General features: G+C 46.4%; 1 protein-coding gene across 1 annotated transcript in view; it reads right to left on the reverse strand.

Moving 5' to 3' along the window:
- Window positions 1-17,618, reverse strand: part of LOC144486355 (uncharacterized) — a 155,819-nt gene that overhangs the window by 27,304 nt on the left and 110,897 nt on the right. Inside the window, exons 6-7 of the mRNA XM_078204386.1 lie at window positions 10,075-10,952; window positions 1,145-1,832 (exon numbers count right to left, since the gene is read on the reverse strand). Of these exons, the coding sequence (XP_078060512.1) occupies window positions 1,145-1,832; window positions 10,075-10,952 (1,566 nt within the window). The remainder of the gene's footprint in view (window positions 1-1,144; window positions 1,833-10,074; window positions 10,953-17,618) is intronic.

Genomic DNA, 17,618 nt, shown 5'->3' on the forward strand with positions numbered 1-17,618 from the left:
CCTTCCCCAGAAGAGATCCCAATGATCCACAAATCTAAATCCCTGCCCCCCTGCACCAGCTCTCAAGCCACATATTCATCTGCCTCATCTTCCTATTCCTACTCTCACTAGCACGTGGCACCGACAGTAGTCCAGAAATTACTACCTTCGAGGTCCTGCACTTTAGTCTGCTGCCTAACTCTCTAAATTCACTCTTCAGGACCTCATCCCTTTTCACCATGTATGTGAAAACTTTCCCCACGTTTCCCCGAACCTTATCACCTCTCACCTTGTGCCCTCTTGTAGTCGACCCTTCTACCCTGGGGAAAAGCCTCTGACAATCCACCCTACATTTGCCTCTCATAGTTTTGTCGAAATCACTCCCCAGCATCCGTCTTTCCAGTGAAAACAATCTGAACTTGTCCAACCTCTCCTTGTACCTTAAATCCTCCAGACCAGCAACATACCCTTTGACCCTCAGGAAAGGCTAGGGCTGTTTTTCTCTGGGACAGAGAAGACTGAAGGGTGACCTGATGCCACTCTTTAAGATTATGAAGGGGTTCAATAATCCAATAGGTATTTCAGGAGAAACCTCTTTACCAGCGAGTGGTGAGAATGTGGAACTCACTACCACAGCGAGTGGTTGAGGTGAACAGCATGAATACATTGAAGGGGAAGCTAGATACATACATGAGGGAGAGAGGAATAGAAGGATATACTGATGGGGGGAGATGAAGAGGGGTGGGTGGAGGCTCATGTGGAGCATAAATACTGACACAGACCAATTGTGCCGACTGGCCCGGCCTTGTGCTGTAGACTCACTGGAACAGAGACAAATGTATCTACCTGTAGTATAGAAAAAACAATCTTTACCATCCAGGATAAAATAAATGTCCTTCATCAACTTTTGTGGGTCATTTCAGTGAAATGTGCTCTCCCAGGCTCAAAGAGCATCTGCCCACTGGAAGCAAAGTTGTGAGACCGGCCAGTCCAGCAGAAAGAAACTCATTGACCCTCCCACTTCACCAACTGTCAGAGTGAACATGGTTCAGTCCTGGATGTGATAAACAGCAGCAATAACAGCAGAATCCAACCCCTGTAATTAATTATGAACTCGCTGGTGTCTCAGCAGGGTAGATGACTGAGTGAATTCTTTCCCACAGTCAGAGCAGGCGAATGGTCTCTCCCCAGTGTGGACTCGCTGGTGTCTTCTCAGGTTGGACAAATCTCGGAACTGCTTCCCACAATCAGAGCAGGGAAATGGTCTCTCCCCAGTGTGAACTCGCCGGTGTTTTTGCAGAGTGGATGAATCTTTGAATTTCTTCGCACACACTGTGCAGATGAACGGCCTCTCCTCAGTGTGAATTCGGTGGTGTGTCAGCAGATGGGTTGAATTTTTGAATCCCTTCCCACAGTCAGAACAGATGAATGACCTCTCCTCGGTGTGAACCTGTCGGTGTCGTATCAGGTTGGATAACCATCTAAACCTTCTTGCGCAGTGAGAGCAGCTGAATTGTTTCCGCTCAGTGTGAACATGCTGGTGTGTCTGCAGGTTGGATGACTGAGTGAATCCCTTCCCACATTGAGAGCAGGTAAATGGCCTCTCCCCAGTGTGAGCTCGCTGGTGTGTCAGCAGATCGGAGAACTGATTGAATCTCTTCCCACACTCAGAGCAGCTGAATGGCCTCTCCCCAGTGTGAATTCGCTGGTGTGTCAGCAGGTTGGATAACTGAGTGAATCCCTTCCCACACTCAGAGCAAACAAACGGCCTCTCCCCAGAGTGAACACGCTGATGCATCTTCAGGGTGGATGAATGTTTGAAACCTTTCCCACATGCAGTGCAGGTGAATGGCCTTTCCTTAGTGTGAATTCGCTGGTGTGTCAGCAGGTGGGATGAATTTGTGAATCCCTTCCCACAATCAGAGCAGGTAAACGGCCGCTCTCCAGTGTGAATGCGTCGATGAGTTTCTAGTTTTGAGGGGGTTATGAATCTCTTTCCACAGTCCTCACATTTCCATGGTTTCTCCGTGGTGCAGGTGTCCTTGTGTCTCTCCATGTTCAACGATCAAATTAGGTTTCTGCACACAGGACACCCGGCTCCAAATGGGAATGTTTTTTCAAGCTGTGTAACTGGTTAAAACTGGAACACTCAGTTCAGAGTGTGTGTGTTGATGCTTTTCTCGTCACACTGATAGTTAATAACTGCTGAAGCTGATAGAGCAGACAATTATTTCTCCATCTAGATTCAAAGGCCACTGATGTTCACTTTGCAATGAATCAACTGAATCTTTCAGATCCTGATGCGACGTTTGATTTGAGATTTCTGGCTTAAATCCTCACTTCTAACATCTGTAAAAGAAGTTGACAAAAGTAATCAGCATGAGTACAGGATAGAAATTCAGAACAGACAATTCTAGTTCCTCTGGAGCATTTTTTCCTCTCTCATTCCCCCAAATCTGTAAATTTCATTCCCACACATTGGGAGGCAGTGCCCGAGTGGTATTATCACGAGATTATTCATCCAAAACTCAGCTAATGTTCTGGGGACCCAGGTTCGAATCCCGCCACGGCAGACGGTAGAATTTGAATTCAATAAAAAAAATGTGGAATTAAGAATCTATTGATGATTGTGAAACCATTGTTGATTGTCGGAAAACCCCATCTGGTTCACTAATGCCCTTTAGGGAAGGAAATCTGCCACCCTCACCTGGCCTGGCCTACATGTGACACCAAAGCCACAGAAATGTGTTGATTCTCAACTGCCCTCTGAAACAGCCCAGTAAGCCAATCAGTTCAAGGGCAATGAGGGATGGGCAATAAATGCTGGCCAGCCAGCGATGCCCATGTCTCACGAATGAAGAAAAAAGAACTCTCCCTCCATTCTCATTCTGCTGGATCTAATATTCACCCTCCCAATTTTCCTGAAGAGGCTGATTGACAGACCTGGGCCAAACTTTCCAGAGTCTGCAGCCTCCCTGGATTCACTTCCTTTCCCTTCAGTTGCTGCAAGTCAACAATTCCCCCAGAACGAGAAAAGAAATGGAAAGGGGAAGAAAAGAAAGTGTTTTACTCACAGATTTTGGCCTCTTTTAAGGAGACAGGAAGAAATTTCAGTCTGTGTGAAGTTCAACCTGCATTGTCACAAAGCCCGCGCCCTGGATTGTCTGGAGGGCCACAGCCCTTCCGGTCCTCCAACACTTCCCATGGATCAACAATTCAGCATGAACGTCAGAGGGTGGGTTCTCCCCCGGAACATTCGCAGCTTCCCCTCTCCATTAGACATGCGCAGTCCCGGACTTGGGGGGGGGGGGGGAGGGGGAGATCACCGAGCGGCTTCTCGCTCTGGCCGGAGCCGTCAGCCGGTTGCCTGGAAACCTTGGCTCGATGTGTTGCAGGGGGACGAGAACAATGGGTGGGGACGGGGCTCCCGGGTCCGCGCGCCCGGGCCTGCGCACTGGAACCCGGAGACGTCACCGCGTAGCAGAGTGATTCTTATTGGCTGATTCAGGCACGCCTCCATTGTGACGTCAGAATACGGAAATTGTCCAATGATCTTCAGACTGAAACTCCCTCCTCTGGGCAACATCTGGGAGGTAATCAATGTTTCCCCCTTTCCATTTCTTTCCTCATTCTGGGGGAAATTGGGGACTTGCAGCAACTGAAGGGAAAGGAAGTGAGTCCAGGAAGGCTGCAGACTCTGAAAAGCTTATAGACGAACATCGGAATTAGGAGCAGGACTAGGCCCAGGTATCTTTTTCTTTCTCAAAGATATTGACATCCTTTAGCCCCCTCAGTTTGACACATTTATTTATCTGGCTAATCGGATGGCCTCTTACCCAATGTTCACAATTAAAGGAGGAATTTTCCCAGGAGAAAGCTAACATTTAAATGAACAGAAAATTTGTAATGGACAGAGATATGTATAATGTAGTTATATTGTATCTACTACGTTATTTATGATCCCTTATTTCTTGTCTTGAAATATATAGCAATGTGGCTACTTTATATATTTCCAGTGATGGAAACATTACAACATAGAAGGAATCAGTTTGGCAACTCAGATCCATGCCAACTCTCTGTGGAGCAATTCAGTCAGTCCCATTCCTCTCTATATTCCCATTCCCCTGAGTTTCACATCACAATGGAATGGGGTGAGAGTGCCAGATAATCTGGGACTGGGGTGGAGTTGTGCAATGTCACTGAGGAGGAACAAAACGGTCTTGATGATGATGTGGATATGTGGCTGGAAGCTCATCTTGGGGTGAAATATTTCACCATGATTGTGAACAGCCTGGTCCAGCCTCAGACAGTTGCCAGGAAGAGGGAGAGAGTTTTTTAAAAAAGATTATTTATTAGTCGCAAGTAAGGCTTACATTAACATTGCAATGAAGTTACTGTGAAATTCCCCTAGTCGCCCCACTCCGACGCCTGTTCGGGTCAATGCACTTTTTTAACCAGCACATCTTTCAGTTGCTGGCGAGGGAGTGGAGTTTGTATTCAGACTGAAGACACTGTGTTCAGTTTTCCCAGTATTTATACAAAAGAAATTTCTGTTCTTTTAGTACTGCAAGTCAGATAAGTCAGGATGGTGTGTGAGTTGGAGGAACTTGGAGGTGATGGTGTTTATATCTACCTGCTACCTTGGTCCTTCTAGATGCTGGAGGTTGAGGGTTTAGGAGATTCTGTCAAAGTTCTTGTCAAGATGCAGATGTATAAATCCCTCTCTTTCACCCCAGCCACTCCTACTTCTCTCTGTCTCCTCCCACAGTGCCACAGTGGGTCTTGTGTAGACCTAGACTGTGTGGCAGGTTTCCTTCCCTGAAGGACATCAATAAACCAGTTGGGTTTTTATGACAATTCTGCAGCTTTCATGGTTACCATTTCCTCACGCTGACCCCACAAATTACCAGATTTCCAGATTCATTCAGCTCAATTTCACAACCCACCTTTGCATTTTTGTGGGTTCTTTTTCACTCTGTTTTCTGTTTTAAATCAATTTTGCACTGTTTTAGAAGAGGGGGATTTGCAGTTGAGAAACTGAAACCGAACATGACATCAGAACCTGATGGAGGCGGCCAATTTATTGTAACCTGAATATCATTGTATTTTGAACATGGAAGAAAAAAGTGCCATTCACAGTAGAGAGAAAATGTACACATGTTCTTTGTGTGGAGAATCATCTGGCCTTTAGGAACATAGTTGCAGTCACAACAGGAAAATAGCATGTGAGGATTGTGGGAAGGAATTCAATTACCCATCCCTGCTGGAAACTCATCGACGCAGTCACACTGGGGAGAGGCCATTCACCTGCTCCCAGTGTGGGAAGGGATTCAATCAGTTATCCAGCTTACATATGCACCAGAGGACTTATGCTGAGGAGAGGCCGTTCACCTGCTCCCAATGTGGGAAGGGATTCAATCAGTCATCCAACCTTGCAACACACCAGCGAGTTCACACTGGGGAGAAACCGTTCACCTGCTCTGAATGTGGGAATGGATTCGCTCACTCATCCACTCTGTTGATACAGCATGGACTCACACTCAGGAGAAGCCATTCATTTGCTACCAGTGTGGGAAGGGATTTGCTGACTTAACCAATTTGTTGAAACACCAGCAAGTTCACACTGGGGAGAGGCCATTCACCTGTTCCCAGTGTGGAAAGGGATTTGTTCAGTCAGCCACTTTGTTCACACACCAGCGAATTCACACTAGGGAGAGGCCATTCACCTGCTCTGTGTGTGGGAAAGAATTCAGTCGGTTATCAACTCTCCTGACACACCAGCGAGTCCACACTGGGAGAAGTCATTCATCTGCTCCGTGTGTGGGAAAGGATTCAATCACTCATCCAACCTAGCAATACACCAGCGAATCCACACAGAGGAGAAGCCATTCATCTGTTATGTGTTCAGGAAGCGATTCAATCAGTCATCTAAACTAGCAATACATCAGTGGGTTCACAGTGGGGAGAGACCATTCACCTGTTTGTAGTGTGGGAAGGGATATGCTACCTCATTGAATCTTCTGACACACCAGCGAACTCACAAGTAACTGTTGTGACTGGATTTCAAATTAGGGAGAAACCGTGAAAATGTGGAGACTGTGAGGAGAGTTTCAGTTACCCGTCAGAGCTGGAAGCTCAATGAGGATTCTTTGTTGATAGAGATTTTCTTCAAGCTACTCTGAGACTTGTCATCTCTCTGGAAGTTTCAAGGCAGTCTATACTCATTATAGCAAGTATATTTATGGTTGCTAACTATTTAAAGTGGGATTTACATTGGTAAGAGGAATGTTGCTTATTTGGAACTGAAATTGTGATAAGTTAGAAATTAAAGTTCTTTCCTTTCACTTTTAAATATTATTCAACTGTTAATAGTCAAACTGTTTCATTTGTTGGAATTATATTTGAACTTTTATTTAAAAATGTTTATTTTACCATGAAAAATCCCTAATTTGTCAGTGGAATCATTCCTGGAGTGAAGCATTCTATCCTCACACTTATGCCAAAATAGAAAAATTGTTGGGGTCTACTCTGATTTTCTAATGTAATTTAGAGGTTCTGGTCCAGGACCCTAACCGAAAAGATTCACTCAATCATCCACACTGCAAACACTCTCGTTTCACACTGGGGAGAGACCTTAAAAATGCCCAGACTGTGGGGACTGCTATAAAAGTAGTGAAGAACTGATGTCTCATAAGCGTATTCACACTGATGAGAGACGTTCAGATGCTTTTACTGTGAGCCTGGGTTCAGGGGATCATCTCAACTCACTGTACCCCAGTGAGTTCACACTGGGGAGAGACCGGGTCCCGATGGACTTAATCCTAGGATCTTAAGTGCGGCTATTGAGATAAAAGCAAAAGTTTGCAGGTGCTGATAATCTGAAATAAAAACAGAAAATTGGAAAAACTCAGCAGGCCTAGCAGCTTCTGTGGAGAGAGAAACAGAGTTAATGTTCGAGTCCGAATGTCTGTTCTTTAGTTGAAGAGGGGTAGAAATGGTGAGTGAGATAGTGACACTGACATCAACTATCAGTGCAGGATAGAAATTCAGAACAGACAATTCCACTTTCTCGGAACATTCTTTCCTCTCCTTCACCCAAACATGTGGTTCAATCAAACAAAAAGACCAAAATCGGCAACAAAGTACCAATAGAATCCCCCTCCCCAGGGCCACCTGGGCACAGACAAGATCACAGAAGATCAGTCGGCAGCCAGAGTGACCCCTGCCTCCCCATTCAGCCCCTCCAATCCTGGATCTACAGATTACTGTTTTAACCAGGGTCTAGAGCAGGTCCAGGAGAAGATCCTTCCACTCACCCACCCCCTCCACACTTTACAGCCTTCTGGACTCAACATTCAGTCCAACAGTTTCAGAGAGTAAACTCTCAGCCCGTTCTGTTTCTTTGTCTTCGATTGTTTCATTTTTCTTTCTTTCAGTCAGCAGCCCCCCTGCTCCAGGCACGGCTTCTGTTTCTTTTCTCGCTCCATCTCCATTCCCTTTGGCTCTGGGGGGATTCACTTTTCTCTCATTCGATCTCTCCTGTCTTCCACGCGCCCCTTTCTCCAAACCTGTTACATTTCTAACTTTTCCCAGTTCTGGTGAAAGGTCACAGACTTGAAATGTTAACTGTGTTTCTCTCTCTGCACAGATGCTGCCTGACCTGTTGAGTTTTTTTTCCAACATACCATTTGCCTTTTTTACTGTCTTTTACACCTGCATGCTTACCTTCAGTGATGAGTGTACGAGGACACCCAGGTCTTGTTGCATATTTCCTCCTCCTGCTTTATGACTATTCAGATAGTAATCTGTCTTCCCGTTTTTGCTCCCAAAGTGGATGACCTCACATTTATCCAAATTATACTGCATCTGCCAATCATTTGCCCACTCACTCAACTTGTCAAATTACACTGAAGGATTGCTGCATCCTCCTCATAGCTCACCCTCCCACCTTGCTTTGTGTCATTAGCAAATATGGAGATATTGCCTTTAGTTCCCTCACTTAAATCAATAATATATATGTAGTAAATAGCTGGGGTCCCAGCTCTGATCCCTTCAGTACCCTATTAGTCACTTCCTGCCATTTGGAAAAAGACCCATTTATTCCTACTCTTTGTTTCCTGTCTGCCAACTAGTTTTCTATCCATCTCAACACACTGCACCAATCCCATGTGCTTTAATTTTACACGTTAATCTTTTTTGACTTTGTCGGAATTCTTCTGAAAGTCGAAATAAACCACATCCACTGGCTCCCCCTCATCAACTCGACTAGTGATATCCTCAAAGAATTCGAATAGTTTTGTCAAGCACAATTTCCCTTTCTTAAATCCATGCTGACTCTGTGCGATCCTGCCACTGTTTTTCAAGTGTTTTGCTATAAAATCCTTTAAAATTGATTCTTGAATATTCCCCACTAACAGTGTCAGGCTTACTGGTCTATAATTCCTTACTTTCTCCCTCCCCTCCCTTTTTAAATAGTGGGGCTACATTAGCTATCCTCCAACCTGTAGGAACTTTTCCAGAGTTTATAGAATCTTAGAAGTTGACCACCAATTAATCTACTATTTCTCAGGCATCTTCCTCATGTACTCTGGGATGCAAATGATCAAGTCCTGAGGATTTATAGGCCTTCAATCCCATCAGTTTCCCCAACACTAATTCTCGACTAATACTGATCTCCATCAGTTCCTTCCTCTCACTAAACCCTGTGTTCCCCAACATTTTTGTGTCCTCCTTTGTGAAGACAGAACCAAAGTAAGTAGTCAGTTGGTCAGCCATTTCTTTGTTCTCCATTATAAATTCCCCTGTTTCTGACTGTAAGGGACCTACATTTGTCTTCATCAATCTTTCTCTCTTCATACACCTGTAGAAAGTTTTCCAGTCAGTTTTTATGTTCCCTGCAAGCTTACTCTCATATTCCATTTTCCTCTTCTTAATCAATCCCTTGGTCCTCTGTTGCTGAATTCTAAACTGCTCCCAATCCTCAGGTCTGTTGTTTTCCTTGGCCAAATTGTATGTCTCTATCTTGGATCTAATGCTATCTCTAATTTCTCAGAATTCTCTGTGTTGTGTCTCACTGCAAAATCCCTAAGTTCATCACATGATGATATTTTGAGCCAGACCTGAAGCACTCGTTAATTGTTCCCCAGTCATTCCTGGGGTTCATTTGTTTATTAATGCTGTTCCAATCTGTCTTTTGTTATGATATCCAGATCTGCTATAGCTGCTTTCACCCCCTACAAAACCTGTCAAGGTCTAACCATGTTTCATAACCATCCTGAAGATCATCTATCTTGTCAATCTCATCATTGAACCCAAACAGAAGATCCAAACCTTTATCAGTGTCCAACTGACGGACATCCAGCTCACAAAATACTTTGCTTCTGATTTTCCTTTTGGTGCGAAGTGACAATGCCAAGGCCAGACCTTGTTTCCCCCTTGGTAGGGATGTAACCAGTATCCACATCTCCACTTTCATATGGTTCAGACTCTGAGAGCAGCAGCAGGTAATCTGACCCTGACAATTCCCACTCACTTTCAGCCATTTCTCACAAAAGCTGCTGGGATTGTAAAACTTCTGTCTGAAAAATATTTCCCTTTAGCTTCCAATCTCCACCATTAGAAAACATTCCCTCTGACCATGTTACAATCCTGACAGTCTTATGGTGAAAGAAGAAGTTGGAACCAACCTTTATTTGGTACAGATTTATTTAGAGTGAAACTTCACAGGTATTTCCCTCCTTTAAAGTCTCTTTATTTGCATTCATAATCATCCAATCAATGCCCTCAATTTGTATTTACTTAATCTCAAATGATTTGGTTATCCCCAAGAGTGGGAGCAGATAATAAGTCTAATCGGAGTGACTGCTGCGATGTCTCAGCAGAGGCTGAATCATTCAATGAATATGATTAACAGAAAAATCCCATCACAATAGTTACTTGTGAACTCGCTGGTGTGTCTGCAGAGTGGATGACTGAGTGAATCCCTTCCCACATGTGGAGCAGATGAAAGGTCTCTCCCCAGTGTGAACTCGCTGGTGTAACCGCAGGTTGGATGAGCGAGCAAAACCTTTCCTACAAACGGAGCAAATGAATGGCCTCTCCCCAGTGTGAACTCTCTGGTGTTTCAGCAGATTGGCTGAATGAGCAAATCCCTTCCCACACTGGGAGCAGGTGAACGGTCTCTCCCCGGTGTGCCCTTCCTTGTGTATTGCTAGGTTGGATGACTGATTGAATCCCTTCCCACATACAGAGCAGGTGTATGGTCTTTCCCCAGTGTGAATTCGCTGGTGCGTCCGCAATGTGTGAGAGTGAGCAAATCCCTTCCCACACTGGGAGCAGGTGAACGGCCTCTCCCCAGTGTGAACAGTCTGGTGTGTCAGCAAATTTGATGACCGACTGAATCCCTTCCCACATTGGGAGCAGGTGAACGGCTTCTCCTCAGTGTGAATTTGCTTGTGCAATGCAAGGTTGGATGACTGAGTGAATCCCTTCCCACACACAGAGCAGGTGAACGGTCTCTCTCCAGTGTGCATTCGCTGATGTTTCAGCAGATTGGATGAGTGAGCAAATCGCTTCCCGCACTGGGAGCAGGTGAATGGTCTCTCCCCAGTGTGAATTCGCTGGTGTTTTACTAGGGTGGATGGGTGAGCAAAACCCTTCCCACACTGGGAGCAGGTGAATGGTCTCTCCCCAGTGTGAATTCGCTGGTGTTTTACTAGGGTGGATGGGTGAGCAAAACCCTTCCCACACTGGGAGCAGGTGAATGGCCTCTCCCCAGTGTGACTGCGTCGATGAGTTTCCAGCAGGGATGGGTAATCAAATTCCTTCCCACAGTCTCTACATTTCCATGCCATCTCCCTGTTGTGACTGCAATTGTGCTCCGAAAGGCCAGATGATTGGTTGAAGTCTTGTCCACACAGAGAACCTATGTATAGTTTCTCTCCACTGTGAACGGTGCTATTTTTTCCATGTTCAAAATACAATGATATTCAGGTTACAATAAATTGGCCGATTCCATCAGGTTCTGATATATTGTTTGAATCCTCATCTTCTAAAACCCTGTGAAATTGATTAAAACAGAAAGAAGAGAGTCAGGGAACCCACAAAAATACAATGGTTGTGAAATTGAGCTGAATGAATCTGGGGCCAGCAATCGGAAAAAGTGACCATGAAAGCTTTTGGATTGTCATGAAAAACCCAACTGATTCACGAAGATCAAAGCAAAATACTGCGGATGCTGGAATCTGAAACAGAAACAGAAAATGCTGGAGAAACTCAGCAGGTCTGACAGCATCTGTAGAGAGAGAATGGGGCCAATGTTCCGAGTCTGGAAGACCCATTGTCGACAAGTGTCATCCAGACTCAAAACATTGGCTCTATTCTCTCTCCACAGACACTGTCAGACCTGCTGAGTTGCTCCAGCATTTTCTGTTTTTGTTCCAACTGATTCACTAATGTCCTTCACGAAAAGAAACTTGTCATCCAGGCTGGGTCTACACAAGACTCTGGGCACTGTGGGAGGAGACAGAGAGAAGGCCGGGGTGAAGGAGAGGGATTTTATACATCAACAACTCAATGAGAACTTTGACAGAATCTCCCAAACCCTCAACCTCCATCATTAAGAAGGACTAAGATAGCAGGTAGACGTGAACACCATCACCTCCAAGTTCCCCTCCAACTCACACACCATCCTGACTTGTCTGACGTCCAGGACTAAGATAATTATTTTCCAAATCAATACTGGGAAGTCTGAACCCATTGTCTTCAGTCCCCACTACAAACTCCACTCCCTCACCAGCAACTCTATCTCTCTTCCTGGGAACTGTCTGAGGCTGAACCAGGCTGTTCACAATCCTGGTGAAACAGTTCATTTTAAGATGAGGTTCCAGCCACATATCCACATCATCATCAAGACCGCCTACTTCCACCTCAGTGACATCGCCCGACTCAGTGGCAGGTTACAGAGGGACATAGATAAGCTGCAGAGCTGGGCTCTGGAGTTTAATGCGGAAAAGTGTGAGGTGATTCACTTTGGAAGGAGTAACAGGAATACAGAGTACTGTGCTAATGGTAAGATACTTGGTAGTGTGGATGAACAGAGGGATCTGGGTGTCCATGTGCATAGATCCCTGAAAGTTGGCACCCAGGTTGATAGGGTTGTTAAGAAGGCATACGGTCTGTCAGCTTTTATTGGTAGAGGGATTGAGTTTCGGAGCCAGGAGGTCATGCTGCAACTGTACAAAACTCTGGTGCGGCCGCATTTGGAGTATTGCGTACAGTTCTGGTCGCCGTATTATAGGAAAGATGTGGAAGTGTTGGAAAGGGTGCAGAGGAGATTCACCAGGATGTTGCCTGGTATGGTGGGAAAATCGTATGAGGAAAGGCTGAGGGGCTTGAGGTTGTTTTCGTTAGAGAGAAGAAGGTTAAGAGGTGACTTAATAGAGGCATACAAGATGATCAGAGGATTAGATAGGGTGGATAGTGAGAGCCTTTTTCCTCAGATGGTGTTGGCTAGCACGAGGGGACATAGTTTTAAATTGAGGGGTGAGAGATACAGGACAGATTTTAGAGGTAGGTTCTTTACTCAGAGAGTAGTAAGGGTGTGGAATGCCCTGCCTGCAGCAGTGGTGGACTCGTCAACGTTGAGAGCGTTCAAGTGGTTATTGGATAAACATATGGATAATATTGGAATAGTGTAGATTAGAGGGGCTTTAGATTGGTACCACTGGTCGGCGCAACATCGAGGGCCGAAGGGCCTGTACTGCATTGTAATGTTCTATGTTCTATGACTCCGCCCCAGTCTCAGCTTATCTGGAACCCTCATCCATTCTATTGTGACGTCACACTCACTCTCCATAGAACAAAGAACAAAGAACAGTACAGCACAGGAAACAGGCCCTTCGGCCCTCCAAGCCTGTGCCGCCCCTTGGTCCAACTAGACCAATCGTTTGTATCCCTCCATTCCCAGGCTGCCCATGTGACAATCCAGGTAAGTCTTAAACGATGTCAGCGTGCCTGCCTCCACCACCCTACTTGGCAGCGCATTCCAGGCCCCCACCACCCTTGTGTAAAAAACGTCCCTCTGATATCTGAGTTATACTTCGCCCCTCTCAGCTTGAGCCTGTGACCCCTCGTGATCGTCACCTCCGACCTGGGAAAAAGCTTCCCACCATTGTGACGCATAACTGTCATGAATTCTATTGAGACGTCAGGACTTCACTCCCTGCCGGCCTCCCACACTCAGCCTCAATGGCGGCAGTCAGCCCAGGCCCAACACAACAAGTTGCGGCTCCATTTGGCACAAACGGGGGGGAACCGGGAAGTTCATTTCCGGGGTTTGCCTTTGAACATGTTTAGAAAGCTCTTCACCCACCCGCCATGTTCATCGCTCCCCGCGCGCCGCCCTCTACCTGGTATTGATCTTGGTTCCGACTTAAAACCGTCCGTCCATCGCCATTACCCGCACTGCGCATGCTTCAGATCCCGCCCCTCAGTCATTCTGATTGGTTGGAGGACCAGCCGCTCCCGCTTGGTCCTCCAGCCCCGCCCCCTCTTCCTATTGGTCCGGAGCTGCCGTCAATCAGTGCCCGGGTATTGTGATGTGGAGCATGCGCAGTGTCATTGCTGTCCTTGGCGCTTGTTTGTCCCGGAGAAGCGGAGTCAGCGTTAGGCGGTGGCTGGGAGGATTTGGAAACACTTTGTGGATCCGCAAACCCTTCAGAATCATTGTCAGCTCCCTGGTTTGCAGCTGCGGGGCTTCTCCCTCCCTCCCTCCCGGGAACAGGCCCAGGTTAACGGCCCCATCCTGGCTCAGCCACTGGAGGATGGTTCACATCAGAGGATGGGGGAGGGGGACAATAAATAAGAGGTTACACTTTGGCCTCAAATCAATGAGGACTCTGATCTCTGGGAAGGAAGGAAACCCTGGGAGGTGGGCGGGGAGGATTCACAAACACCCGCTGGAGGCCCCAACACCCCCAATAAGACCCATTGGTTTTATTGTCAGTCTGCAGACAGGAGCTGGAGAACTGAACCCAGGATGTGGAGATGCCGGCGTTGGTCTGGGGTAAACACAGTAAGAGTTCTAACAACACCAGGTTAAAATCCAACAGGTTTATTTGGTAGCAAATGCCATTAGCTTTTGGAGCGCTGCGCCTTCATCAAGAAGGCGTACGGCGTACTGGCCTTCATTAATCGAGGGATTGAGTTTAGGAGTCGGGAGATAATGCTGCAGCTTTATAGGACCCTGGTTAGACTCCACTTGGAGTACTGCGCGCAGTTCTGGTCACCTCATTACAGGAAAGATGTTGAAGCCATTGAAAGGGTGCAGAGGAGATTTACAAGGATGTTGCCTGGATTGGGGGGCATGCCTTATGAGGATAGGTTGAGGGAGCTTGGTCTCTTCTCCCTGGAGAGACGAAGGATGAGAGGTGACCTGATAGAGGTTTACAAGATGTTGAGAGGTCTGGATAGGGTAGACTCTCAGAGGCTATTTCCAAGGGCTGAAATGGTTGCTACGAGAGGACACAGGTTTAAGGTGCTGGGGGGTAGGTACAGAAGAGATGTCAGGGGTAAGTTTTTCACTCAGAGGGTGGTGGGTGAGTGGAATCGGCTGACGTCGGTGGTGGTGGAGGCAAACTCGTTGGGGTCTTTTAAGAGACTTCTGGATGAGTACATGGGATTTAATGGGATTGAGGGCTATAGATAGGCCTAGAGGTGGGGATGTGATCGGCGCAACTTGTGGGCCGAAGGGCCTGTTTGTGCTGTGGCTTTCTATGTTCTATATCTGCACCCAGACAGAGGAGAGGGAGGGAGAAAACTGGGAGTGGAGGAAAGAAATGGTGGAGATGGTGAGATGGGTTTGGATTTCAGCCCTGGGAGGAGGGAGAGTGTGTGGGACGGGGATTTACTGATTTGGGGGAACAAAAGAGGAAAAAATGTTTCAGAGATACTCGAATTATCTTTTCAGAACTTCTATCCCAGACTTAGTTATCATTTTCCTAAATTTCTTTTGCAGGGTGTTAGAAGGGGAGAATTTGCAGATTAAAAAGTACAAAAGCAAACATCACATCAAGATTTAACAGAATCACCCGATTCATCAGGATTTGAATATCATCAACCTTACACTGTGGAAGGAGGAGAATGTCTGTTCTGTCTGTGGGAAAAGATTTCAAACATCACTGTGACTGGAAAAGCACCGAGACACACACACCCGAATGAGAGTGTTCCAGTGAACTGACTGTGGAAGGAGCTTCAACCAGTAACACAGCCTGATAAAACATCACACTATTCACAGCGAGGAGAAACTGTACATGTGTTCTGTGTGTGGATGAAGCTTCAACTGATCGTGCAACCTGGAGAGACACAAGGACACCGGCACCATGGAGAAACCGTGGAAATGTGGGGACTGTGGGAAGGGATTTAATTATCCATCCCGGCTGGAATACCATCGATGCACTCACACTGGAGTCAACATCACACACAGGCCACTGAAATGTGGGGACTGTGGTAAAGTGATCAGATCCCCATCAGATCTGGAAACTCATCGACGTGGTCACATTGGCGAGAGACCATTCACTTGCTTCAAGTGTGGGAAGGGATTTGCTCGGACATCCACCCTGCTGAGACACCAGCGTGTTTACACTGGGGCGAGGCCGTTCACCTGCTCCCAATGTGGCATGGGATTCACTCAGTCATCTCACCTCACTGTACATCAGCAAGTTCACACTGGGGAGAGACCATTTAGCTGCTCTGTGTGTGGGAAGGGATTCAGCAGTTTAACTAATCTCACTTCTCATCAGCTTGTTCACACTGATAAGAGACTTTTTAAATGTTCGGACTGTGGTAAGAGCTTCAAAAGCACAAGGAATCTACGGAGACACCAATACATTCACTCTAGTCAGAGCCCATTCTCCTGTTCTGTGTGCAGTAAGGGATTCACTCGATCATTCAGTCTCCTGCGACACCAGCGAGTTCATACCGAGGAGAGACCGTTCCCTTGCACTAAATGTGGAAAGCGATTCAGTCGGTCGTGCAGCTTGCAGAGACATCAACAAATTCACTCTGCGGAGAACCCATTCATCTGTTTCATCTGTGGTAAGGGATTCACTCAGTCAGCTCTCCTCCTGAGACACCAGCGTGTTCACTCTACAGAGAGGCCTTTCATCTGCTCTGAGTGTGGGATAGGATTCATTCAGTCATTCCAACTGCTGAGACACCAGCGAATTCACACTGGAGAGAGGCCGTTCATCTGCTCCCAGTGTGGGAAGGGATTTACTCAGTCCTATCACCTACTGAGACACCAGCGAGTTCACGAGTGACTGCAGGGTTGGATTCTGCTATTATTGCTCCTGTTAATCACATCCGGGACTGGACTATGTTCATTCTGACAGGGCTCATTCTTTTCATGATGTTAATAATTCCTGTGACTGCACTGGAGTTAATATTTTCTTATAGTGTTAAGTCTAACAGCGTTTTGACAGTGTGTGTTGGGTAAAAGTTTAAAGTTTCAAAGTTTATTTATTGTTGATTTCCCCAAGAAAAGAGACAAATTGATGTCCTTGTTGTGATATGAAGTTGAGGAAATATACATACGAACAAGTAACCAGGATGTAAAGCAGCAAGTGACTGAAGTGTTACTGGGGAGCACTTTGGGATCAATGACCATAATTCGATTAGTTTTAACATAGTTATGGAAAAGGATAGGTCTGGTCCACAAGTTAAAGTTCTAAATTGGGGCTTGGCCAATTTTGATGGGATTGTACAGGAACTTTCACAAGCTGATTGGGGAAGGCTGTTCACAGGTCAAGGAACGTCTGGAATGTGGGATGCTTTCAGAAGCGAGATAGCGAGAGTTCAGGACCAGCACATTCCTATTAGTATAAAGGACAAGACCGCCAGGAGAAGGAAACACTCGAAGACGAGAGATACTGAGATTCTGGTCAATAAAAAGAAGGAAGCATATGTCAGGTACAGGCAGCTGGGGCCAAGTGAACCCCTTGAGGAGTATCGGGAGTGCAGAAGTCCACTTAAAATGGAAATCAGGAAGGCAAAAAGGGAACAGGAGATAGCTTTGGCAGATAAGGTAAAAGAAAAGCGTTCGATAAGGTCCCCCATGCAAGACTTCTTGAGAAAGTGAGAGGGCATGGGATCCAAGGGGCTGTTGCCTTGTGGATCCAGAACTGGCTTGCCTGCAGAAGGCAGAGAGTGGCTGTGGAGGGGTCTTTCTCTGCATGGAGGTCAGTGACCAGTGGAGTGCCCCAGGGATCTGTTCTGGGACCCTTGCTGTTTGTCATTTTCATAAATGACCTGGATGAGGAAGTGGAGGGATGGGTTGGTAAGTTTGCTGACGACACCAAGGTAGGTGGTGTTGTGGATAGTTTGGAGGGATGTCAGAAGTTGCAGCGAGACATAGATAGAATGCAGGACTGGGCGGAGAAGTGGCAGATGGACTTCAACCCGGATAAGTGTGTGGTGATCCATTTTGGCAGATCCAATGGGATGGAGCAGCAGTATAAAATGAAGGGTACCATTCTTAGCAGTGTAGAGGATCAGAGGGACCTTGGGGTCCGGGTCCATAGGACTCTTAAATCGGCCTCGCAGGTGGAGGATGCGGTCAAGAAGGCGTATGGCGTACTAGC

The sequence above is a fragment of the Mustelus asterias genome, unplaced genomic scaffold (genome assembly GCF_964213995.1).
Source record: "Mustelus asterias unplaced genomic scaffold, sMusAst1.hap1.1 HAP1_SCAFFOLD_322, whole genome shotgun sequence".
Taxonomy (NCBI): domain Eukaryota; kingdom Metazoa; phylum Chordata; class Chondrichthyes; order Carcharhiniformes; family Triakidae; genus Mustelus; species Mustelus asterias.